The sequence below is a fragment of the Dendrobium catenatum genome, unplaced genomic scaffold (assembly GCF_001605985.2).
Source record: "Dendrobium catenatum unplaced genomic scaffold, ASM160598v2 fragScaff_scaffold_1341, whole genome shotgun sequence".
Taxonomy (NCBI): domain Eukaryota; kingdom Viridiplantae; phylum Streptophyta; class Magnoliopsida; order Asparagales; family Orchidaceae; genus Dendrobium; species Dendrobium catenatum.
Genome location: NW_021319803.1, coordinates 604860 through 631520, shown reverse-complemented (window position 1 = coordinate 631520; position 26661 = coordinate 604860). Strand labels below are relative to the sequence as shown.

General features: G+C 34.5%; 1 protein-coding gene across 1 annotated transcript; it reads right to left on the bottom strand.

Moving 5' to 3' along the window:
- Nucleotides 1-23490: 23490 nt before the first annotated feature.
- Nucleotides 23491-24080, bottom strand: LOC114580836 (RING-H2 finger protein ATL52-like). The gene is made up of 2 exons (XM_028699567.1): nucleotides 23923-24080; nucleotides 23491-23827 (listed from the first exon to the last, which is right to left on the bottom strand). The coding sequence occupies exons 1-2, from the start codon at nucleotides 24078-24080 to the stop codon at nucleotides 23491-23493; spliced, it is 495 nt and encodes a 164-aa protein (XP_028555400.1).
- Between the last annotated feature and the right edge of the window lie 2581 nt (nucleotides 24081-26661).

Sequence of the window (26661 nt, the reverse complement as noted above, 5' to 3'; positions counted from 1 at the left end):
CTCATTAATACATTGCAATCAACAAACACGAGTTAACTCAATTGAAGAAAATTCTTAAAATATCGTACAGTCGACAGAAATCCTAAATATGATCAAAATACACAATTTCAAAAAATTACCAAATTACTAGAAATTGGATAAAACATCATTTCAATACTTTAATTGTACTGAAGCAATACTTTTCAACATCCGGATAATTTTTTATTCGATAAAAAATCCCACAGAATTTAAAATACCTGGTGAAAACTACCCAGAAAATACTAAAATCGTGCAACATCATCATTTCTATAATATACCAAAAGTTACGCGGTAAAAATTCGTCAATACAAAGATATGCAAGAATTTCGGTAACGGAAACACAAAATTGAGCAAAAAAATAACAAAACACGAAATCTTTGAAATCAAAAATAGGATTCAGATTCCTTACTGCGAGATAAACAATTCTTCTAAGAGCGGCGTCGGACGAAAATCGCTTCGCGGCCTCCGAAACCAAGCATTTTCCTTCTCTTTCATTCTCTTTCTCTCTCCATCTTTCTCTCTCTTCAAAATATCTCAAATCATCTATTTAATGAACTCAATTACCCTGATGATGTTTTCCATTCGTCCCGGGACAAAACTCTCAAGGCACAGATCGTACAGATGATGATGGATTTCGTCCCTAGACGATGCTCTCGGGAAAAAATTCGTCCCGGACGAACTCAGGTTTGTCCCGACGAACCTGCATTTTACTCAGTTCGTACAGGCAGTTCGTCCGTACTAACCATACAGATTTTCACAATTTTCTTCAGTTCGTCCCGTACTAAGGTCAGTTCGTACAGACTAACTGCACCAAAAAATATGTAATTCGGAGGGGATTTACAGTCTAGTTCCTTAGCCCATTTGAACAAACACGTCGACTTCAAGTCAGACATTTTAAGAGCAGGTCAATTTTGGATTTGACCCGAACCCAACCTAAAAACCTGTTTTAACACCCCTAACTTGATGTGCATAGTGAAGTGTAGTATTTTTAATAGATTTATGCATGACATAGAACCAACATTATATTTTTTAGAATTTTAACAAGATATCCTAAATTTTCTCAAAATAATAATAATAATAATAATTGTAATTATTACTTTCTAGAAAATTTGAGTTACTGATTGTGTTTTTATATTTTAGCATTGTACGAAGGCTCATCACGCACAAATAAAATAGTAAGATCAAAAAAAATTTACATGTAAAACCTAGAAATGTTCAGTGCCTGAACCATATGAAAAACCACTAAATATCTATAGAAACAAGAATCAGTTCTCAAAGTTGAAGAAGAATAGAATTATTTGAGAATAAGATGTCTTATTTTTCTTATGGGGGTTAACATAAATCAAGTGTTCACATATGAACAATTAACACACAACAATAGAGCTTGATTTCTTCTATAGAAATTATAGAAAGCAAGTTTCCATAGATGGATAGCTATACCCAATAACATGGTTAAATCTTCTTTAAATGATGGAGATTGTAGCATTGATTGGCGGTGATGACTGGAAAATACAAGAGAGTTTTTAGTTATCTTCTTTTCCGCTATTCATATGGAGAATGAGGTTCTATTTATATTTTTGGTGGGTTGTACATTTTTGATAATTTGAATTAGAATTCAGAACACTCCATCGTATGATCAATATCAACTCCCTTAATCATGACATATTTTTTTTATAACATTTAAGTGCCTTAATAATGTTAGAAATTAGTGATCTTGGGTTCGTTGGATTCATCTTGTCAAGAAGCTCGATTCGACTACAAGCATGTCAAATTTGTTGTTCAAAATATCATGATTTTAATTTAAATATTACCTCAAGATTTGTGTAGATCATATGAATTTTCTCAAGTCATATTGATAATAATATTAACAAGTTTGGTTTAAATATTTTCTATTAATCCAGAAAGAAGAACAGTGAATTTTGTCCACACCCGATTATTGGAAATTATTCTGTGCGGAGACCAATCAAAATATGCCACATCAACAGTACAAGCCGCGGAATTGAGCAATACAAAGCAGCACTGAGTGCACGGGTGACGTGGCGCATTTTAATTGATCTCCCGACCACGATAAGCATTTCACACAAAATAATTAATTCAATTCAATTATTCGCGTGAACACGGGCAATGCCAAAGTAAGAGTCAATTACTTAAAAAAAAATTATAATCATCTTAAATAAAAGTTTTGGGTGTATGTGCAGGTCCTTTTTTTTGGGGGAATTTATATACAGGTACTTTCGAAGTACAAAATGAAATTCCTTTCGAAAACTTTGTCCATAAAACCCTAGCCGCCGCTGAGGAAAACCATTATTGTCTTCGTTTTCTCCTCCCTCCCTCCGGCGATGCCAGAGGGATCTTCTTCTTCTCCTACTCCCTTCATGGATGCTGCTCTTCCCCCCTCTGAGTTCCCCCCGCTTGCTAATTCTCCTGGAGATCAGGTTCGTTTGATCTCCAAAAGTTGGAATAAAGTCTTTGAGCCAAATACAGCTTCCGCAAACCCTTTAAAGTTTTTGCACTTCCCCTCGGAACCGGAGATTATTCCTTTCTCTGGGGAGAAGTTATCCAACGGAGGGGAGGACTGGAAGCTTTGTATGGTTGGCTATTTTATAGGGACGCGCCCCTACTATGAAGCCTTGCTGACGGCGGTTAAAAAAACTTGGAGCTTGAAAGGTTCGGTCCAACTCAATTCACTAAATGATGGATTTTTTTCTCTTCCGCTTCTATTGTGCGGAAGATTTCGATATGGTCTGGGCGAGAGGAGTCTGGTTCATTTTGGGGAAGCCATTTGTGCTTCAAAAGTGGCATCCAAAATTTGTTCCCAAACGTGAAGATTTTGCGACTGTGCCAATCTGGGTGAAGATTCATGTTCTTCCTCTTGCATGCTGGAACTCGAAGGGTATTTCGATGATTGCTATCAAAATCGATGTTCCTGTTGCTGCGGACAGCTTGACGGAGCTGAAAACCAGACTTACCTTCGTCAGGATTTGTGTTCTGGTAGATTGCATGGCCACCTATCCGGAGGTGATTCAGGTTTCTTTGGATGGGGAAGTGGTAAGTTTGAGAGTGCAATATGAATGGCGCCCTTTTCCCTGTCAGCACTGTAAGTCTTTAATGCATTATTCTTCTTCTTGCTCGAAAAAACCAGAGAATGAAACAAATGAAGAAGGTCTGTCTCCAACAACACTGAACATTTGGATAATCTTCCGTTTTCTAAGACCAGCATTCAGGAACCTATCAATCCTCAAAATTCCCATAAAAATCAAAATTCTCTATAATCTCCTTCCATGGTCATTGGCCATCCTCTACAGTATCAGCCACATTCCCCACTCCTAGTAAATTGAAATCTAAGGCAGCAGATATTGTTGCAGACCCCAATGTTAGAGATATTGTCAATGGGGATCAGTTTAGCTTGGCAATTCCTAATCTAAACTCTCCCAATGCTGTTGCTTCCTCATCCTCTACCAATATTCAAACACAGTCGACATCTGACGGGAAGGTCTATGTTTCACCCAATAGGTTTGACATCTTAAAAGATGAGGAAGATGTCAAGGACCCTTCCTTTAATTCCGCTGTGAATTTAGACAGGGATGATTTTACTACTGAGGTTATTGGAAAGGATAAGAATGTGAAATTGCAAAACAAATCTAGTAAACAACTAGAATCTACAACAGCCAAAAAACCTGCTAAGGGGAAGCAGGGGAAAAAGACCCAATCTAAGCAGAAATCCCGATGTCTATTCCACTTATGGCTGCGTGGAATATTCGGGGGTTTAATCGCCCTGATAAAGTGCTTTGTTTTAAGTGTCTTATTGAGTCTTTTAAACTAGATTTAGTTTGTATTTTGGAGAACAGGATTAATTTTCATTCTCTTGCTGATCTGTTCTTTGAACATTCTCATAAGCTTTTTTCTAATGAGGCTAGCTGCAACAATTTTGACTTCTCCATCTCTGGGAGAATCTATGTGAAGTGGAATTCTTCTAAGCTGACTTTCTCTCCTGCTGTTTTTACCTCTCAATTGATTTATGGTATGATCATTGTGTCTAATTAGCCTCTTTTTCAGTTCTCTGTTGTTTAAGCTTCTAATAGCATGACAGATCGTAAAGTTTTGTGGAACTCTCTTTCTCAAGCTGCTCCTGACTGTAATGTTCCTTGGGCTATAATTAGAGACTTTAATTGTTATAGATATGCCACCTAGAAGCTTGGTGGCTCTCCTCTTTCTAATCTGGCTCTCAAAGATTTCAATGATTGTATTTTTCACAATGGGCTGGTGGACCTTCATTCTGTTGGATGCAATTTCAATTGGTATAATCAACGGGTTGATAATCCCATTCATATCAAATTGGATAGAGTGCTTGTTAATGAGAGCTGGCTGAATCACTTCTCTGATTCTTTCTATTCCATTCAAAATCCCTCATGTTCAGATCACTGTCCTGTCATTCTGCATTCTAGAAACTCTTACAAGGCCTTCCACCATTTCCTTTTTAAAAATTATTGGACTAAGGTGGACAAGTACTAGACTATGTTGTTAGAGGTTTTCTCTAGGCCTTGCTCTGGAAATCCGCTTTCTCATTTTTGCAACTCCCTCAGGCAATTTAAAAAAGATATTAAAAAGGAAACTTGGTCCTCCTCTTGTAGTGTGTCTAGGCACATTGAGTATCTTAATAACACTCAAAAGTCTCTCATGGAGCAAATGCTTTTAGACCAAAATAATGCTGAAATTAGCAATGCTTATAAAGCATGTAACAATCAACTGGCTAACTTCAATAATCTTTATGCTTCATGGATCATCCAGCGAGCTAAGGTGAATTGGTTAAAATTTGGGGAAGATGATATTAAGTTCTTGTATGCTAAGATTCGAAGCCGTATGGGGAGTAGGAAATCTGTCATCAATCTTCTCAATTCCAATCCCTCTACCAACAGATCTAATGTGATTTCTTCTATCACTCAATACTTTCAAGTGCTATATAACCCTCCTGCTTATCTTATACTGGGTATTTAAGATCTTCCTATTGGTGTTGCTGTTCCCTACAGCTTTCACCATACGCTGTCCTCCCCAGTGTCAGACGTTGAAATCAAAGCTGCGGTTTTTATGGGCTCTTCTATCTCTGCTCCTTGGCCCGACGGATTCAACTTTCATTTCTATAAGACTAGCTGGCATATAATTGGTCCTACTGTTTGTAGAGCAGTTCATTCCTTTTTTGAAAAATGTTATATGCCCATAGGTGTGAAAGCTATAGCTCTTGCTATCATTCCTAAACACCTTAATGCAGCCACCATATCGGATTATAGGCCTATAGCTCTTTGTAATGTGTTGTATAAAATTATTGCCAAAATTATAGCTTTGCGGCATAAGCTGGTAATGACCACTATTGTTAAAGACAACCAAGCTGGGTTTCTAAAGTCTAGAGTTTCCACTGACAAAATCCTGTTAGCTTCTGATATTTTATTTCATGCTAGGAAAAGAGGTAAAGAGAAAATTTTTTGTGCTAAACTAGACATTAAGAAAGCTTTTGATTTCGTTTCTAGGGATTTCCTTATTGCCAGACTGATTCAGAAAGATTTTCCTAGACGTTTTGTTAACGGGATAAAAGCCTGCATTTATGATGTAAATTTCTCGGTCATTCTCAATGGTGCCCTTGAGGGTTATTTTTTTTCCTCAGCTGGTCTTAGGCAGGGCTGTCCCATGAGTCCTTATCTGTTCTGTATCATTATGGATGCTTTTTCTAACCTCTTAGAGGCTAGGGGTTTCAAGGGGATTACTGTTAATTGCTACTCTCTTTCCCATTTGCTATATGCTGATGATGTTCTCATTTTTGGAGATGCCTCCATTGAAAATTGCTGCTTGCTGGTATCTATTCTCAAAGAATTTGCTGATTTAACGGGTCTTCATATTAATTATGATAAGAGCGCCATTATGCTTCCTAAGCATGTGCACAATAAGATTGATATTTGTAATGCTCTATCTATTCACAACATCACTAGCAAGATCACATACCTGGGCATCCATTTGTCTTTCTATAGGCTTAAATTTGAGGATTATATGCCCTTAATGGATAGTATAAATAGGAAGTTCACTGGTTGGAAAGCTACTTTGCTATCTCTTGCGGGAAGACTTCAATATTTGAAGCTTACTATCCAAAACACTATAGCTTATTGGATATATTAGGGGGGCCATATTGCCTAAAGCTGTCCACAAGTTTTTAAAAAAATCTTGTTCTAGATTTTTGTTTTTTGGGGATGTCAATTATGCAAAAAAACTTCATATGATTGCTTGGGATAAAGTTTGTTTACCATACTCTAAAGGAGGTTTGGGAATTTCTTCTATACCGGCTATGCAATTCTCTTTCAACTGCTCTATCATTTTAAGACTGTATAATGTCCCCAGTCCTCTATCTGCATGGGTATTTAGAAAATATAGATCCCCTTGGAAGCCTCCTCCTCACGCGGCTTCCAGTTTTTGGAAATCTATTTGCAATACTGCCAATGTTGCCAAACACTGCTTCATATTTAGAATTGTTAATTCTGCCCCTATTTCTCTGAAATGGGATCACTGGATTGGTGACAGTAATTTATGTGATCTTTTTGGGATTGAATATTTGGCTCTTATTCCTGATATTGCTATTTCCAACATTATATCTGATTCTGTGTGGGTTTTACCTGATTCTTTCTCTCCCTGCTTAATTGATGTTATTTCTGGTATTACTGGGATTGAGGGTGAGAGGCCCTGTTTGCTTTGGTATGATAAGGTCAAAAGCAATTTTAAAAATTACCTGATGGAATTTCACTCGGATATAACGAATTGCAGCTGGTACAACATGATTTGGCATAAAAGAAAAGCTTTGAAATTTTTCTGTTTTTGCTTGGATGGCTAATGTGGGTGGTCTTAAAACGGCTGATTCTCCCAGTCTCAGGCATATTTTTGTCCCGTCTCTTTGCAGGCTTTGCCATATTTCTGATGAATCGGTTTCTCACCTTTTCTTTGAATGCAATTACTCATTCTCCATTCTATCGGGTATAATTCCTGGGCTGAGTAATTTTTTTTTAAGGCCAAACATTTTTCAGGTATATGATTGGATTAATGGGCAGTATAATGGTAATCCGGAGACTTTAAATTTCTATAAACTGGCTATCTCTTCTATGATTTATTTTGTATGGAAGGAGAGGAACAACATATTATTTGGTAAACACTTCCAATGCCATACTTCATTATTATTGATTATAAAGAGAGATTTGTCGGAGAAGATTTTGAAATGGAGAAATGCTATGGACTTATTGGACAAATTGTAATTTGCGTTCTCTCGCTGCTGTTGGGCCGTGATCATGCAGTTATGCCCTCCTGGACAATGATGAAACTCCCTCCACATTCTCTTGGACGACCTATGGTATATGGGCAACCAGGGATGTGGTTGATCTGCTTATCTAACTTCTTACGTCTGAGTCCAGGTGCCTCGGGCATGGGAGTTCTTTTTGACCCAATTCTTTGGGTTTGGTTGGAGCTTTTCTGGGTATACACACCTGTGTATTTTTGATAGTTTTTTGGTTTTTTTGAAGCACTAGTTGTCCTAGCTGCTTGGCTCTTTTTTTGCTGCCAAATTTTGTAATCTTGTTGTTGTTGTTGTTATCTCATTGATGTAATCTCCTCTTCTATTAATATACGGGCTATGCCCAAATTTAACCCAAAAAAAAAAAAACTTTGTCCGTAGTGAACAAGTCAGCATGCCCAAAGCAAGAGTATTTTTTTTTTATTATAGAAAATCAGATTATCAAAGAACAAGTATAAATACAAAAAAATTGGATTAAAATCAAGTTGGCTCAGTTGATTATGTCAACTTAATATATTTAGTTGGAGTTAAAATAAAATAAAATTCACGAGGCCTACAAATGAATTCGTCTTGGACACGATGTATGAATTTCTCTAAGTAAGCCCATATGGCTACGAAATGCGCACTAGCGGCTATTCAAGCCGTTCATTTCTCATTAATTTGAAGACTTCTACAAATAGGTTCGATGCATAATTTCTTAAAGTTGAACATCCTGATTAGGGCTTCATTTGGAACTTTTATTTGGTCCGGTGAACGTACGCTCATCTACGTTCGGTCACCAATATTTTAGGGACACGTAGCATGAAGAAAAGTCGCCGACCCGACCCGCTGTTTTTTGGGTTCTAGCTCGTGCGTTTTTTAAAATCCTTGACGAGCCGAACAACATCCCATCACCTTTTGGATATATTTCAAATACCTAGCAAATACCGAGTTGTACCTAGTTTTTTCTAGCAATACCGAGCAAATCCTGAGCAAATACCGAGTTGTACCTAGTTTTTTCTAGCAATACCGAGCAAATACCTAGCAATACCGAGCAATACCGAGCAAATCCTTAGCAATACCGAGCAAATCCTTAGCAAATACTGAGTTGTACCGAGTTGTACCTAGTTTTTTTTAGCAATATCGAGCAAATACCTAGCAATACCGAGCAAATCCTTAGCAATACCGAGCAAATAATGAGTTGTACCGAGTTTTTTCTAGCAATACCGAGCAAATACCTAGCAATACCGAGCAAATCCCTAGCAATACCGAGCAAATCCTGAGCAAATACCGAGTTGTACCGAGTTGTAGAAAAACTAGGTACAACTCGGTATTTGTATAGTTTTGGTCTTCACAGAGCAGTATTTCTCGTTTTTGCAAAGCAATACTGAGCAAATACCGAGCAATACCGAGAAAATCGCGAACATAGCATTCCCGGGTTCCGCTCCGGGTCAAGTCGTTGGGCTGCGCGGTAAAGAGTAAGAGCACGTGGCGACATGTTATTGACGGCCGAACATACCTCTACGTCAGGTCAGAGGACGTAATAATTGTTCCTTCATTTGGGACGGCTTTCGTAATGCTTCTTAAAGCAGCTTTTTAGTACAAATTTATTTATTTATTTGTACTAAAAAACTGTTTTAAAAAACAGTAAGAAAGCCATCCCAAACGAAACCTAGGTTACACAACACTTATACAAATTTTACCTTATTTTTTACGTAATTACTTAGTTCTGTAATATTCATGTCTTTACCCTAATCTATAAATATAATGGTTGGGCTCAATTTACACAATTAGATGCAATTATTTATATTAAAGCTCTTTTTATTGAAATATCAAAGCTTCTCACACTTGAATTCTTTCTTTATCTCTTTATCTTTTCATCGTTTTTTTCAATATTCTTATAATAATTTAATGGAATTGACGAATAATTCTAAATTTAATGATAAAATTTATTACAGAACTTTAGAAAATAAACAAAAAATTAAGAAAATATGTATTATTGGCCAAAACCTATCAAGAGAAATAATCAAAATAGCGGGCACTATCAGTGTCCTTAAGGAACTTTTATTTGGTCCGGTCACCTGACGTAGCTCTATGTTCGGACGCCAGTAAAATAGTGCCACGTGTTCTCACTATTTACCGTGCGGCTCGACAACCCGACCCGGAACGGAGCCGAGATTGATATGTTCGCGTATTACTAGGTACTGCTCGGTATTTGCTCGGTATTGGTCGATTTTGCTCAGTAATAATGAGAAATATCATTCTGTGAAGACCAATACCAAGCAATACCGAGCAATACCGAGTAATACCGAGAAATACTATACTGAGTATTTTTCGGTATTGCTCGGTATTGGTCTTCACATAGCGATATTTTTCAATATGGCCAAACAAAACCTAGGAATACCGAACAATACCTAGCAATACCGAGCAATACGTGAACATAGCAATCCTGGGTCAAGTCATCGGGCCGTGCGGTAAAGAATAATAGCACGTAGCGACATATTATTAGCGTCCGAACGTATAGCTACGTCAGGTCACCTGACCTAATAATCGCTCGCCCTTAAGAGATGAAGTAAACAATATGAATTCAATGAAAAAATTTGGCTAAGGGAAGAGAGAAATTATTCCGTGTGGAGTCCGGACGGTAAAGAACCGTCCGGATGTGAGTGTACACAATGTTTGTACACACTGTGTAAAAAAAAAATCAAACTGTGTACAAAATTATACTCATGGTACACACTGCATACATCGACGATCCACAAGTTGTGACTTTTTATACGAAAGTCACCTAATTTATGATATATAATATGAGACTGATTTTTAAAAATATGATTGATATAATTGAGGTTGATTATGTAAGGTTGGAGGCATAATGATGCTAATTGATATAATCGAAATCCAATACACACGCACAATGTTTTATGTGAAATTAAGTAAAAAATTTTAGCAGCTTCAATAGTAATAGCCACATGGTGAATGCATTAGTTCTAATTGTTTTCATTTTGAGAAAAAATCTTTTATCCATAATTATTATATTTTATATAAGAAAATGAACATGCAATCTCACAACACTCTAAAATTTACAGCAAAATAGGAGAACAAAACAAATTTTGTCTTTCTCACCAACAATTAGATACTTTTAATTCTTAGGATATGTTGTTTATTTTAGTTAGCGATTTTGCAAATATACAAAAAATATTATAATTTCTAATCAAACAACATCAATATTGATTAATTGAACTCCTACCAAGTTGTGATTTTTTGCTATAACTCATTTGGGATCAAAATGTGAGGTGTCAAAATGAGTTTACAAGTTGGGTTCGGATCTAATCTGTAATTGACATGCCTTCTACTGCTCCAACTTGAACCTGACCCCGATTACACAAATGGGTCAGAATTATGAACTCGGATCCGAACCTCCCCAAATCCAGGTCAACCTGACCAGACACACGGACCCGAAAGAGCGCTGTGCGTGGGTGGAGAGCTACTGGGCTAGACGTGGTGCCGGTGGGGGTTGGAGTACGCAGTGACGCCAGCGGGACGAAGGTGTCGTGCGGGCGAGAGAGGACACCAGTTAAGAGCTGAGCACGGGACGTGGTAGTCAGCACGCAATGCTGGCAGTAGTGGGACGAGCGAGCTCAGGGATTGGTTGCATAATAGGGCAGCGGGTGAGACGCGCACAAGTCTGCCAGTGTAGACGCGACGCGGGCAGGAGGTGCGTGGTGATGGCTGGAATACCGGGTCATTTCCGGGATAGCGGGTTGACCCGGACCAGATCCTAATTTTCAAATGGTAAGAAAATTAGAACACAAAACCGACCCATTTGTTAAACATGTTCACCCGAAACTAGAATTTTCGGATTAGATTTTCATGTAGGGTCATAAGTTGACACCCCTATCAAAAAGTGTAGGAAAAAAGTTAAAAATAATCTCCTTATTATTCAAATATGCTCAATTCATTATGAAAGTAATATATTTCTTCACAACTACATAAAATTGATATCAATTTAATTCTTGAGATACCACCTGATTTAATTTTTGTATACTTGGAGATTAAAGTTTTATTTTGAGAAAACTTTTTTATTGCTTTGTTTTTCAGGTTGTAATTATAATTTTTACTAGGTCATCATTTTTTATATTAGCTTTCAAAGAAGCTTTTTTATAAATAACAACTTTAAAATAATCTATTTAAAAAATTACAGCATCCCAAATAATGGATCAGAAATTGAAAATATTATAAAATAATCGAGAAGCTATTTTGAGGATTTTCCCTAAAATTATATGTCCTGGATCGATTATATAAAAATATTTCAAATAAATTTATAAATCAGTACCTCAACATAAATAACATATGATATCGACAAACTGTGACAATTTTGAATTAACATGATAATTAAAGAGGATCCAAACCTTGCCTATGGAAGCATCACAATATGCTAAATAATGGAATTCAACACAAATCCTTCAGAAATTAAGAAAAAAAAGATCTGAATTGATAAAAACTTATTTAAATTTCTATATATAATTGAAAATCAGAAAATTTTAAATCCAAATAACTGAATCTTCAGCCACCGTCCACCAAAACCATGACGCCGTCCAACCACCACCTTTCTCGGCGCAGTTACCGGCCGGCGATGCCCCTTTAACCTTCTCCTTATTCTTCTCAGTCACCGTCTTAGTCTTGACTCGACACAGCGGACAACTTGAATGCGACTTAAGCCACAAATCGATGCACTGAACATGAAAGCAGTGCTTGCATTCCGGCAAGACTTTTATATCTTCGCCGTCATCGAACTTCGACAGGCACACCGCACACATCTGATGTCCCTTGCCGCCGGCAAAGCCACCCCCTTTCCCGTTTTGAAATTCAAAAATAATCCTGCAGTTTTGATATCATAATAGTGATTTCTAATTCTATTCGTTAATATATTAGTTTTAACTTAACCCTATGCTTCAACCTTCTAAAAATCATACCTTTGGTTCTCAATATCGCCGATTTCTGCCGTTTGACCGGCGTCGGCGAGCAACCGGCGGTGGCGGAGGATGGAGATGATGCAGAAATAGATGGTGGCTATGGTGAAGGCTGCTAAGGCGCCTATGATGAAATTATAGAAAAGAGAGGAGTCTTCCATTGACGGAATAATTATTAGTAGTGAGTGAAGGCATCTCATTCATGTATGTTTTATACATACATATAGGCAGAGAAAAGCTTTCATAACATTATAATTTTCATTATATCTATTTATTGGGAATATTATATTTTCTATTAGAATAAAAATATAAATTAAAAAAAAATTGTAAGCCAGTTTTTTTTTTTTTTTTAATAATATATAGAGGCTTTATTATGCTTTCACGGTTGGAGTAGCTCAATAAGATTAGAAAAAGTCATAGGAGATGATTTGGTCACATAAAAAATTAAAAATATATTTTTTACATGAATCTTTAGTTAATTTGTTCGGCTCCGTTCTTTTTTTACTCTTTATTATAGGAGTCTTTAGCCAATTGCTGCCGCCGTCCCCTCCCTAAAAAATTAAAATATTATGATTTTTAGGTGGTTGCCCCATAGCAGAATTAAACACATTGTGTAAACGTGTTATTTATAAATTTGTCCTCCCTAAAAACTATGGTTGGTTCCGGCCCTGCTTGCCTTTGATAAGGAGGTTAAAAAAAAGATAGAGATAGATCAAAAAGGTTTAGTTAGAAAATATTAGAGATGATATTATTTATTAGATTTAAATAAAATTTGACGCTTAATTGATCATAATGAAGGAAAAAAAAAATAATGATCTAAAATTGCCCCCAAAGGAAGCTTAAGATTGATAGAGCCAATGCTGACTAAAAAATTCTGTAAATCAGCTGAGGTCAAGTCGCAATTTTTGTATAGACATCGCCTTGCTTTCCATTGTACTTGGAATTGTTGCTTACCTTTACAATATATTGAAGAAGTAATCACAATTTTTTGTTGGCATCTAATTAGATTTCCCCAAAGCTATTTTATCCATTACAGATTTCAATAGTTTCGAAATGAAGTATTCATCGCACCATATCTATATATTTTCTTATGATGAGTACGAATTGTTCTACTAAATGTTTTGAAAGAAGAGAGTGAAAGGGAGATAAAGATCAAGAGACGAGGAGAAAGGAGAAGAGAGCAGGGTTCGAGACCATATTTTTTCAATCCAGTTGAAAAAAGTGTTATGATTGTAATAGATAACCTAACCCTATCTCTATTTTCTTTGGTTTTGTATTTAGCTTATTTTTTCTCTCACAAAATTAAGAAAAATATAATATCACTTGTGTTAGTGATTTTTATCATATAATTTTTTATATGTGGTAGATATTTTTATCATGAGTACTTTGCCTAGTGTCAATTAACATTTTACGTTGTTGTTTTACTTATATGTAATTTTAATTGAAATGAGTAGTATAGTATTGAATATATAATGACCATGAATATTTGTATTTCCGAGACACTCAGTTTGAATATAAGCTCGCCGAAATTGGAGTTCATATGCTCTCGAATTTAAATTTTGAAGTTTCCTAACTTATTTTGCCTTGAGATTCGTGCCCAATCAAGCTAATTTTGTGATGCTGTATCCAGTATAATGATAGTTGTATTATGCATATACGAGGTTTGTTATAATGATCATTATGATATGAAATATGTGTTAAAGTAAAAAGGCTAGTTAATGATTGATTGATTTAGGTTGGTTGGAGACATGTTGTAATAACTCAAAAGTTTTAAATGAATTTATTTAAATAATATAAAAATCTGATCCAATAGGTAGTGCTATGAGGCTTGGCTAGCAAGCACAACGGTCCTTAAAGTTCAGTGACGCCAAGAAACGTCGCCACGTTGTTGAGCTCTCAATTTTACAGTAGCTCTAGAGACAACATGCAACGTAGTGACACTTGATCTTGCGCTCCATAGTACTAGGCACTAAAAATAAGAAGGGAGAGAGAAGAGAGAGGAAGAGCTTTGGGGTGTTTTCATCAGTCATCACTTATGTTATGAATTTTGTTTTAATTGATATAAATAACTATACTCTGACTCATATTTTTGATGATTTTTATTCTATGATTTCTATCTCTTGCAATATGTCACAAATAAATTTTCTCCTAATTTATCAAATTTTAATCGTGTAACTTTTAGTATATTATAATTTTTTTGGATTATTTTAACTATAATATTATTGAATTACACCTCATAGATTGAAAGTTATGAATTTCTGAAGTTAATGCATAATGTATATATATTTTTATATTCCATAGATTTGAACATGTCATATATGATATAGACTTACATTATATAGTGAAAGGGATATAATTGATATAAGATAAATATAGCATTTGCATGTAAGTATGTTAAACTTATTGTTAACACTGTAATTAATATAAATTGACTTTTAAAATATTAATACCCTGTACATAAGGGTGGGTCGACAGGCTTTCCTTTAAATAAATAGGATTATAGTGTAATCTTGGATGTAGCATATAACCAATTGACCAGATAAAGCCAAAAAAAAGAAGGTGATGACTCTTATTAATTTATTAAAATTTATCTATAAATTGATTTAAGATTCATGAACAATTATGATATGATAAGGAATAACGACCAATTGGTCGATAGTTGATCTTAATTTATTGATTGATGACAAACTAGTCGATAATTACGATTAAAAATATTGAAAATACTATATTAAAGTTAGATGTCAAGCCTTATTGTTCATATTCGCATCCATGATTGTATATACATGATAATATTTACATGATAACATATGAATTCATTGATAAATAAAACATTCATTTATACTGATACTACAACATGGCATAGCATACAACAAAAATATTAATAGATATTGATATACATATTAATATAACACACTAACGTAATATATTGATAATTATATATATATGGTATAATGATTGATAGAAGTATGTGATATAACCATCAACATGAATATAACTCATAGAAAATTTAGGCTTGTTTCATTGTACAACACTGGTTATTGATTGATAATCTCTTTTTAATGGTTTTCTTTATAATTTGATAGGCTATTTTTACTCATTGAATAATCTAGTTTTACTATTCATATTAATTTTACTATTGATTAATACTGATTTTGTTGACCTTATTTTTGGTTGAACCCCTGGTCAAAGGTGTTGACTTGGTCAAATTGACCAAGTCAAGCCCCAAGACTACCTCCATTATGTTAAATGGGTCAAACCAGGTTTGTTGAGTCCAGACCCAGGCCCTGGGTCAACCTGGTTGACCAAGTCAGCTTAGGTTGACCCAAATTAACCCAAACTCCTATTTAGTTCTAAACCAATTTCATACCCTACTTAGCTCAATTCTCACCTCTCTTGGACACAGTGGGTCAAACTCGACCTACTAGGCCCAGAATCATGCCCTGGGTCAACCCGGTTGACCCAATTGGCCTAAATGGGTCAATTCAAGCTCGATTTAAATCCAAGCTCATCCTTGGCTCAATCCCTTTACTCCATGGACTTAATTGCCTAGGTTGACCAGGTCAATGGTTGACCTAGTCAACCCAAGCCTTAATTGGGTCAAATTGACCCATTTAAGTCAATTTCAATCCATTAAATGCTTTAAATGATTTCCTATTGATCTATTCAATAAAACCATGGCTAAGAGGCATTGTTTCACACTTAATTAGTCCTTGATCTAATCCTAGCTGTCGATCACGACTCTAAGCCTTTAAATAAAAGAAAGTAGGGCTTTCCTTGGATCTTTTCTTCAAGATCTCTCTCCCTAAGCCTCCTCAAGCCGTGAGACTTTGTGTGATAGTTGATATAACCTTTCCCCATCTTCCCCAAGAAAAACTCGACCTTTCTAAGCTACCGACAATGAGTTTCCGGTGACCCGAAGCTCCAAAACATCCAACCTTCCTATATGACGATCCAAGGAGTTTCAAAGCTCGAGTTCAACTAAGAAAACAAACGAGGATAATCTACAAGCTCAACTGTATCAAGATCTTGAAGATCCAACAGTTAGATTTCTTAAAAACCCGAGAGCTAGGTCACAACACTTAGATCTAACTAACTTTTCATATAGTGCGTTTTAGAATATGAAATTTATCCCCCGTCAATGCTCTTATCCCCCATCAAATCTCTTCATCCCTGTTACATTTGCTTAAAATTTCATGGGATTCTATTAAACCGTTTGCAAGAAAGAAACCTTTTTTTATTTTAGGGTTTCGGTTTCTGTACACATGCGGCTGTGTGGAATCGCGACCGTTGATCGTATGATCAACAACCGTGATCTAAGGGGTGTCAATATTGGACCCATTCCAAAAACCCGACCCGAAAATTTCGGGTATGGGTTGACCCGAACTCGAAGCAAGTCAGGTTTGCGTCCGGAAAATCGACCTGTTTGAAAAATCGGGTCGGATTCTGGTTGACCCGGGAACCCGAAAATGACCTGAAATGACCAAAAAACTCATCAGCTCGCTCTGACAGGCCCTGCTCGCCTGCCACGCTGCCCTGCTTACCCCGACTGCCCCGCCTGCATTGCGCACACCTGTCTACCTGCCCTGGCTGCCTGGCCACGTCGCATCGCGAGTCAAGTCCCGAAGACAATGTCGCATCGCATCGTGTGACTCCCATCCCGCTCGAGTGTCGCATCGAGCTCATCCTGAGCTTCTTTCACCAGTGTTGGGTTCACATCGCTCAACTCGGAGTGCTTCGGGTTCGTGTCGCCGACTACTTCCACCGAATTTCATTGCCGCCGGTCGTCGACCTAGTGTTGTTATCGACCTGCTGCTGCCAGCATTGTTGTATTTGTGTGTCAGGTCGAGTTAACCTAAACCCAAAGCGGGTTGGGTTCGGGTCCAAAAAATCGACCCGCTTGAAAAAATAAGTCGGGTCGACCCGAATCTGAATAGTGCAGGGTCAATTTCAGGTTCGACCCGAACCCGACTCATGAACCGAAATTTAAAACTCCTTTGTGATCTAGCCATTCAATAACTATTTTAAACCGCGAGTTTTGATCCTACAGTTAGGGTTTCCCGTCCAGGGCGATCACAGCCTTCAGTTCGAACAGATGGGAGATTAGACGGTCTTCGTCTGTGCTAACGTGGATAAGTCACTTGTACGTGGGGCCCCCATTTTAATAATCAGCGGCAATGATTGGTGGCGGCGCCAATCATTGCAATGATTGGCTCCGCCACGGGTTTAGAGCATCCAACTGAAGCCTGCTACCATGGAAATCCACAATTTTTTTATTTTTAATTAAATTAATTTTAATTCTTTTTTTAAAAATAGATTTTATTATAAATTAAAAAAATTAATTGTTAAAATAAAAAAATTATAATATATACTTTATTTAAAAAAATTATTTTCCTTAATTTAAAAATAGTATTAGTCATTTAGTTATTATTATTATATTTTCTTATTTAAACCTATTTTAATTACTAATTATTTTTAAATTTATCATTATTATTATTATTATATTTTAATTATATTATTTATTGTTTGTTTATAATTTATTTTTTATTATTATTATTGTTTTCTTTTAAATTATTTTAAATTAATTTCTATATTATATTATTATTATTATTATTATTATTATTATTATTATTATTAAATTTATTATTATTTATAAAATTTATTTATTTAATTTATAAATTCAAAAAACACTTTTTTTTATTTTATCTAATTTAAAATTAAATAATAAACATATTGTTATTTTAAAAATAATTTCATTTCTCTTTTATTAATAAATATATTTAAATTTACTATTAAATTAAATTTGAATGATTTTATTTAATTAAATGTATTTTAAATTACTTTAAAATTTCAGAAACTTTAATTATTATTTTAATTTGATATATTTACTTTTAATTAAATTTGAATTATTTTGAAAAATACCTTTAAAGGCTTTAAACTTCAAAGTTCTATCTAATTCATTTTAAATCCGATCTACGCATAATACCTTTAAATTTTAGAAAATATGATTTTATTTTAAAATTATTTTCTTTAATTATTTTATTTGTATTTAATTACCTAGTTATTTAAGTAATTTATATAATAACTAATATGTTATATTTTGAAATTAATAATTATTTTTTCAAATTATTGTAATCTCCTTGGGTGGCCAGTGGATCTCCATCTATTTATGTATTTAATTTAAATTGAATTACATTTTTTTTCTAAAATTTCCATATTTTATGAGTTTATATATATATATATATATTATTGGGAGCTTGTCTAATCTAATTTTAAATAAATTAAGTGTAGTTATGCTTTTTTTTTTCTTATATTGAATCCTGTAAGCTATGAATGAAACTTTAGAGATAAAAAAATAATAGTAAGATGCTATAATTCTTCTCATTTTAGACTCTTAGGATCACGACATTTATCATGTGCAAGAGAGGTGGACCGACTAGCGTTTCTTAAATAAGATGATAATCCTAAGTGATATGAAAGTAGATGCATAATAAGACTGATTGATATGCTATATACGAGATGTCTGCTACATGGAAATCCCACAATTTTTTTTCTCTTAATTTAAATTAATTTTAATTATTTTTTAAAATAGATTTTATTATATATAAATAAAATAAATTTGTTAATAAAAAAATTATAATATATACATTATTTCAAAAATTTATTTCCCTAATTTAAAAATATATAGTCATTTATTATTATATATTATTATTATATATTATATTATTATTATTATTATTATTATTTATTATTATTATTATTATTATTATTTTCATTATTTAACTATTTTAATTACTATTATTACTTTTAAATTATCATATTATTATTATTATTTTTTATATATATTATTTATTTTTTGTTATTATTTATTATTTATTTATTTATTATTTATTCTTTTAATTTTTAAAATCATTTATATTATATTATTATTATATTATTATTATATTATTTAATTATTAATTTATTATTATTTATAAAATTTATTTATTTATGTTAAATCAGAAAAACACTTTTTTTATATTATCTAATTTTAAATTAAATAATTAAAAATATTGTTATTTTTAAAAACAATTTCATTTCCTTTTATTAATTAAATATATTTAATATTTAAATTACTATTAAATTAATTAATTTAAATTTAAATTTTTTTATTAAGTAAATGTTATTTAATTACTTAAAATTTTGGAAACTTTAATTATTATTTTAATTTGATATATTTACTTTTAATTAAATTTGAATTATTTTTGAAAATACCTTTAAAGGCTTTGAATTCAAAATCATATCTTAACTAATTTTTAACCGATTTGACGCTTAATACCTTTAAATTTTAGAAATTATGTTTTTTTCTAAAAGTATTCTTTAATTATTTATTTAGTATTTAATTACCTAGTTATTTAAGTATTATATAAATAACTAATATGTTAATTATTTTGAAACTTAATAATTATATTTCAAATTATTTTGTAATCTCCTTGGGTGGCCAGTGGATCTCCCATTTATTTATGTATTTATTTTAAATTGAATTACATTTAATTACATTTTTTTCTAAATTTCCATATTTATGGTTTATAGTTCATAGTATATAATAATATATATATATTATATATATATAATTATATATATATAATATATATATATATATATATATATATATATATATTGCGGAGCTTGTCCAATTGTGAATTTTAAATAATATAAGTGTAGTTATATTTTTTTTTGCTTATATTGAATCCTAAGCTCATGAATGATACTAGAAATAAAATTAAATAGTAATAAGATGTATAATTCTTCTCATTTTAGACTCTAGGATTCACACATGTATTCATGTGCAAGAGAGGTGGACCGACTAGCATTTCTTTAAATATTTGATTTGTATGTGTAATCCTAAGTGATATGAAAGTAGATGCATAATAAGACTGATTGATATGCTATGATACATCGAAGGTCAAGAAGTTGTGACTTTTTATTTGAAAAGCCACTAACTTGAGATATATAATATGGAGACTGATTCTTGGAAATAAAATTGATTATGATTGAGGTTGATCTATAAGATTGGAGCATAATGATGCTTGATAGATTATGATTGAAATCCAATTCACAAGCTAGAATTTTTATGTGAAAATTAAGTAAAATTTTTTAGTAGTATCTATTAGTAATAGCCAAATGGTGAATGCATTAGTTCTATTTTTTTTTTTTTTCATTTTGAGTAAAAAAATCTTTTATATATAATTATTATATTTTATGTAAGAAAATGAACATGTAATCTCACAACACTAAAAAATTTACAGCAAAAAAGGAGAACAAAACAATTTTTGTCTTTCTTACCAACAATTAGATACTTTAAATTCTTAAGATATAGTTTTTATTTTAGTCGGCAATTTTGTAAATATATAAAAAAATATTATAATTAACTTATGATAAAACAACATAATTATTGATTAATTGAATCCCTGCCAAGTAATTTTTTTGCCATAACTCATTTTGGATAAAAAAGTATGGGTGTCAAAATGAATTTATGAGTCGGGTTTGCCGAAACTGACTTGCCCTCTATTGCTCCAACTTGAACCCAACCTGATTACATAAATGGGTCAAAAATCTGAACTCGGATCCGACCCGCCCCAAATCCAAGTCAACTTGGCCATACACATAGACCCAGGTGGGCACAGAGCGTGGGTGGAGAGCAACTGGGCTAGACACGATGCCAGTGTGGATTGGAGTACGCGGTCACACATGAAGGGCGGAGGAGTGGTGCAATGTGGGCGAGAGCGGGCAAAATTAAAGCCGGGTGCGAGATGTGTCGACGCAAGCAGTGCCGGTGGGAGGGGGACGAGCGAGCTGCGAGATGGATTGAAGAACACGGCCTACGAACGAGATGCATAAGAAAAACAAAAAAGTTAAAAATAATCTCCTTATAATTATTCACATATGCCCAATTCATTATAAAAGTAGTATATTTCTTCACAACTACATAAAATTGATGGTAATGTAATTCTTGAGATACCACCTGATTTAATTTTGTATAGTCGAGAGATTAAAGTTTTGTTTGGTACAATTGTTTTATTGCTTTTCTTTCAAATTGTAACCACAGTTTTTATTTGGTCAATATATATTTTCTATTGTGGCTTTAAAAAAAGCTATTTTATGTATAATAACTTCAAAATAATCTCTATTAAAAACTACAGCATCACAAATGGGTCATAAATTAAAGAAATATTATAAAATAATCGAGAAGCTATTTTGAGGATTTTCCCTAAAATTATAAGGCTTGGATCAATTATATAAAAATATTTCAAATCAATTTATAAAACAGTACTTCAACATAAATAGTACATATGATATCGGCAATGAGTTTTTGCTCATAGATTGTATTTTGTGAGTAATTGCTATATGAAATTGATTAAATGGTCATCTACTTTAGATGTTGAGATTGAATCATCTGTTATCCCCATATGGATATCCTTCCCTAACCTCCGGCCTCATCTGTTCACCCCGCGCATTCTTCATGGTTTAGGTATGATTTTTGGCAAACCCTTGAAAAAGGACAATGTGGCATCTGTTGGTTCATGGCCGTCTGTTGCTCGCATTCTGGTTGAATTGGATGTGTCCAAACAATATCTGGACAAAATTTGGATCGGTCTGGATAGCTCTGGTTATGTTCAATCTGTGATTTTTGAAGATTTTCCAGACTATTGTTCGCATTGTCTTGCTCTAGGTCATTCTAAGGCGGGGTGTATGATTCTTCATCCTAATCTTGAATCTGTTGCTTTGATTAATCCTTCTGTTTCGACGGAGGTGGCTGTTCGTGGGGTTATGCCAAGTATTTCTGTGGTGGATTTGGAGGGGGCAGACACTGTTGCCCAATCTTGCCCTGTTAGGATTGAATTTCCTGTGCCTTCTCATATGGTTTTATCCCATGATCTTGTAGACAAGGGTGTTACGCTTGCTATGGGTGTCGCTCCTTATTTTCTGCTGATTTTGTTGCTCATGTTCTAGTTGAGATTGGTGTGGAGCATGAGGAGGCTAATCTGGTTAATTTTGCCTAGTTGGACTCTATTGAGGGATTGGTGGGAGAGGCCCCTACTGGTCATTTTCCTCGGTTGTGTGTGAGTGAGCTGGTGCTGTGAAATGTGGCCTTAATTCGAAACCTACTATGTGCTAGTAGGTCTGTCACGAGTGATTTTTAGCCTTCTGGCTCTCCTATTTCTCCTACTCATGCTGTTGATTTATCTCTATTGTGTACTGATAGTCCTATTACAGTTTCATCCAGTATTAATTTGGCCTCGTCTATTCAAGCTGTTGATTCTGTTGTTAACCCTGTGACGCCTACTGGCCTGGTTCCTGGCTCTTTTGTGGAGGTTCTTATCAAGTTTATTTCATCTGAGGTTTTACTTTCTCAGGTGGCTGCTAACTCAGGTGAGAGAGTTAGAATGCAATTAGATTGGTTACATTGTTCGTCTGATTCATCTGATTCATCTTCTAAGGATAGCGGGGAGGAAGTTCCTGAGGTTAATGTGGCTGGGCATAAAGACAGGCTTGTTGTGCCTATTTGCTCTCGTGGGAGGGGTAGACGTGGTAGAAAATGATTTGGGGTTTTGGTGCTGGTGACTTGGGCTTTTGGTCGGTTTCCTCCTTCGAGTTATGGCTGTGGTTTCTTTTGATGGTTTTATTTGGTGGTAGCCGTTTTGCTGGAGTTTCGTTTGAGAATTTCCGAGGCGATTGTTTGTTTATGGGCAATGATGTGGCTAGGGCTCATTTCCCAGAAGCCGAGGCTCGTGGCAACCTTTGGTGGTGTGTCTGCTGCTCATGGCTGTTTCGTTCGTTACTGCTGTCACTCCATACTGGATGGCTTGTGCCTGACTTTCAGGGGAGTTGATAGCCTCTGCCAACTACTGAGCCCGATGAGTTGATAACATTACTTCCTCTGTAACTTTTTTCGTATTGTTTTTCTAGCTAGTTGTACTCTTTATGCTATTGGAATAAAAAATTTTGGGTTTTTTGTTAGAAAAAACAAAACAAAACATATGATATCGGCAAACTGTTAAAATTATGAATTAACATGATAAACCTACATATGGAAGCAGCACAATATGCTAAACAATGTAGTTCAACACAAATCCTTTAGAAATTAAGAAAAAAAGTAGAATTCAGAAGAACTGGATTGAGAAAAACTTACTTAAATTTCTATATAAAATTTAAAATCAGGAAAATCTAAATCCAAATAACTGAATCTTCAGCCACCGTCCACCAAAACCATGAAGCCGTCCAGCCACCACCTTTCTCGCCGCAGTTACCGGCCGGCGATGCCTCTTTAACGTTCTCCTTATTCTTCTCAGTCACCGTCTTAGTCTTGACTCGACACAACGGACAACTTGAATGCGACTGAAGCCACATATCGATGCACTGAACATGAAAGCAGTGCTTGCATTCCGGCAAGAGTTTGATATCCTCGCCGTCATTGAACTTCGACAGGCACACCGCACACATCTGATCTCCCTTACCGCCGACAAAGCCATCCCCTTTTCCGTTTTGAAATTCAAAAATAATCCTGCAGTTTTGATAACATAATAGTGATTTCTAATTCTATTCGTTAATATATTAGTTTTAACTTAACCCTATGCTTCAACATTCTAAAAATTATACCTTTGGTTCTCAATATCGTCGATTTTTGGTGTTTGACCGGCGTCGGCGAAGAACCGGCGGTGGCGGAGGATGGAGATGATGCAGAAATAGATGGTGGCTATGGTGAAGGCTGCTAAGGCGCCTATGATGAAACTATAGAAAAGAGAGGAGTCTTCCATTGACGGAATAATTATTAGGAGTGAGTGAAGGCATCTCATTCATGTTTGTTTATACATACATATAGGTAGAGCAAATCTTTCATAACATTATTTTTCTCCATATATATATATCTATACATTACGAAAAGTTTTTTTTTTTAAATTAAGCAAGAAAAATTAAAAAAATGTAATTAAACTGTCATAAAAATAATGAAAGAGAATATTAGAATTAAATGTAAAGAAATATATAGATATTTTAGGATAAGTTATGACAAAAAATTTTTTAGGGGGGGGGGGGGCAAAAATAAATTTTTAGGAGGGGCAAAAAAATTTTTTTACTCTCTTATAAATTTTTTTTTTACTCTACTCTAAAAAATATATATATATTTTTTAACGGGGGGCAATTGCCCCCCCTAGAAACCATGTGGTTCCGCCCATGGATGATGGAGAAAAATGATTCATGTAGCCGACCCCACGTAGTGGGACAAAGGCTTATTGTTGTTGTTGTTGTTGTTGTTGTTACTGCTGCTGCCGCCGCCGCCGCCGCTTAATTTATCACAATAGAGAAAAAAAATCATATAAAATTACTTTATTGTTATTGATAACTTACATTTGTTGTTATTGTTGTATAGAAACTTTATTATATATTAATATTTATAAACGCTCTACACATAAGTTGAAAAAATGAGGTCATTGCATTGCTCATAGAATTCAATCTATTTTTGGTGGATCTATAATTAAATAGGAACCAAATTAACACAGCTTCTACTTGTCGCACTGAAATTAAATTTGACTCTACCTCAGATGGATTTCGATGCTAATGACTTCCAGCACACAGAAGAATCAGACAAACTTAGGCAATAGTTTTTTTTATTTGGACATTTAGGTCAATTAAATCAGATTTATATACACATCACATACAAAAGACTCGAATCTAAGATCTCTTAGTTGGTAGCCTAAGGCTTCCAACCAACATACCAAGATGAGAAATGCAAAAATGAAAACCATTGCTGAAGGACTGGATACCCTGAAAAACAAGGCACATACTATGAATGAGGAATACTGGCAAATGCAATTAATTTTTGAGAATGAAACAAAGGTTTCGTTAAGGATAACTTTCTTACTACTTTGTAAATCAATTTCCCTCCGACTACAGTCTCTCAGACCACCATCGCTCGCCGACTACGGTACGTCTGATCATCGCCACCAACTGTCTCTAATCCGTCCGACCTTCCGTCGCCCACTGATTATGGTCCCTATGACCTCTGCTGCTTGTCGATTATGGTCGTTTAGACCACCATCACACGCCAACTACTGTTCATTCGACCACCGTTGCCCACCAATTACGTCCCTTCGACCATCGTCACCCACTGACTACAACCTCTCTGACTTCCCTTTGCCTGCCGACTACGATCCTTCTGACCACCGTCGACCGAATACTGCCCTAATGGCCGAATGAACAAGCCCACCCTCTCTTGAGAACAATTCTCATATCTGTTGAATTTTCTAGCTCCCACCATGTGATGTGCTTTATATAATGTATTTAGTACATCAAGCCAAGACCTTCACTCCCCCCCCCCCCTCATTTGTAATAAAAAATGAATAGTTGTTGAACTATTTCAAGACGGCCAGTCCTTGTGAATTTATTTCCTTTTTAAGATTTTCCATATAAAAATCTTGATGTCTTCTATGACTCTCATACCATTCTCTCTTATTTATCTATGTATTGGATCTTCATATAAAATTTAGATGTTAAACTTTATATCTCTCTAACGCTATGAATGTTCATGTCCACAATAGATGATAAGAGAATACCTATAATAAAATAATTGTAAGACAAATTTATAACTATCTCGGATTGCCTTTAATTAAAAATAAAAAGAATCACTACAAAAATTGGTTTGCTGTAGTTTGAAGGGCTTTTGAGACGATTTTAACTGCTGAAAAATCCTTTCAATTGTTTTAAAACCGCAGCAAAACCTGTGAGTAATGTCTGCTAGAAACTTATTTGACAGTGGTTTTTGCGTCCACTTGGCAAGCCTTAACCTAGCAATTTATTTTATAGCCATTAATAAAGCTTCATTTGGTACGACTTTTTTAGTGCTTTTTATAGTATTTTTTTAGTAAAAAAATTAAATTTTTATGCTAAAAAACTACTTTAAGAAGTCATACGCCATCACAAACTCGAAAAATTATTGCGTCCTCCCACCTGACGTAGAGATGCGTCCTCCCACCGCCAAAAAACTCCGTTTTTGCTCGGTATTGCTAGGTTTTATTTGGAAATAATGAGGAATATCATCATGTTAAGACCAATACCGAGTTATACCGAGCTATGCCGAGCAATACCGAGCACATACCGAGTTTTCACTAGGAAAAACTAGGTATTTTTTTGTATTGCTCGGTATAGCTCGGTATAACTCGGTATTGGTCTTCACATGATGATATTCCTCGTTATTGTTTGGTATTGCTCGGTATTTGCTTGGTATTTCTCGTTTTTTAGCGTGATTTTAGCACTGGGATGACGCATCTCTATGTCAAGTAGAAGGACGCAATAATTTTTCCACAAACTCAGCCTAAAAACTGAATAATTAAAAAAAGTTTT

Excerpts from the sequence above, each read along its gene's own strand:
- LOC114580836 (XM_028699567.1), bottom strand. The coding sequence starts at position 24,080 with ATGGAAGACTCCTCTCTTTTCTATAGTTTCATCATAGGCGCCTTAGCA. Across the intron at positions 23,828-23,922 it reads GACGATATTGAGAACCAAAG|GATTATTTTTGAATTTCAAA; the intron begins GTATAATTTTTA and ends TCAAAACTGCAG.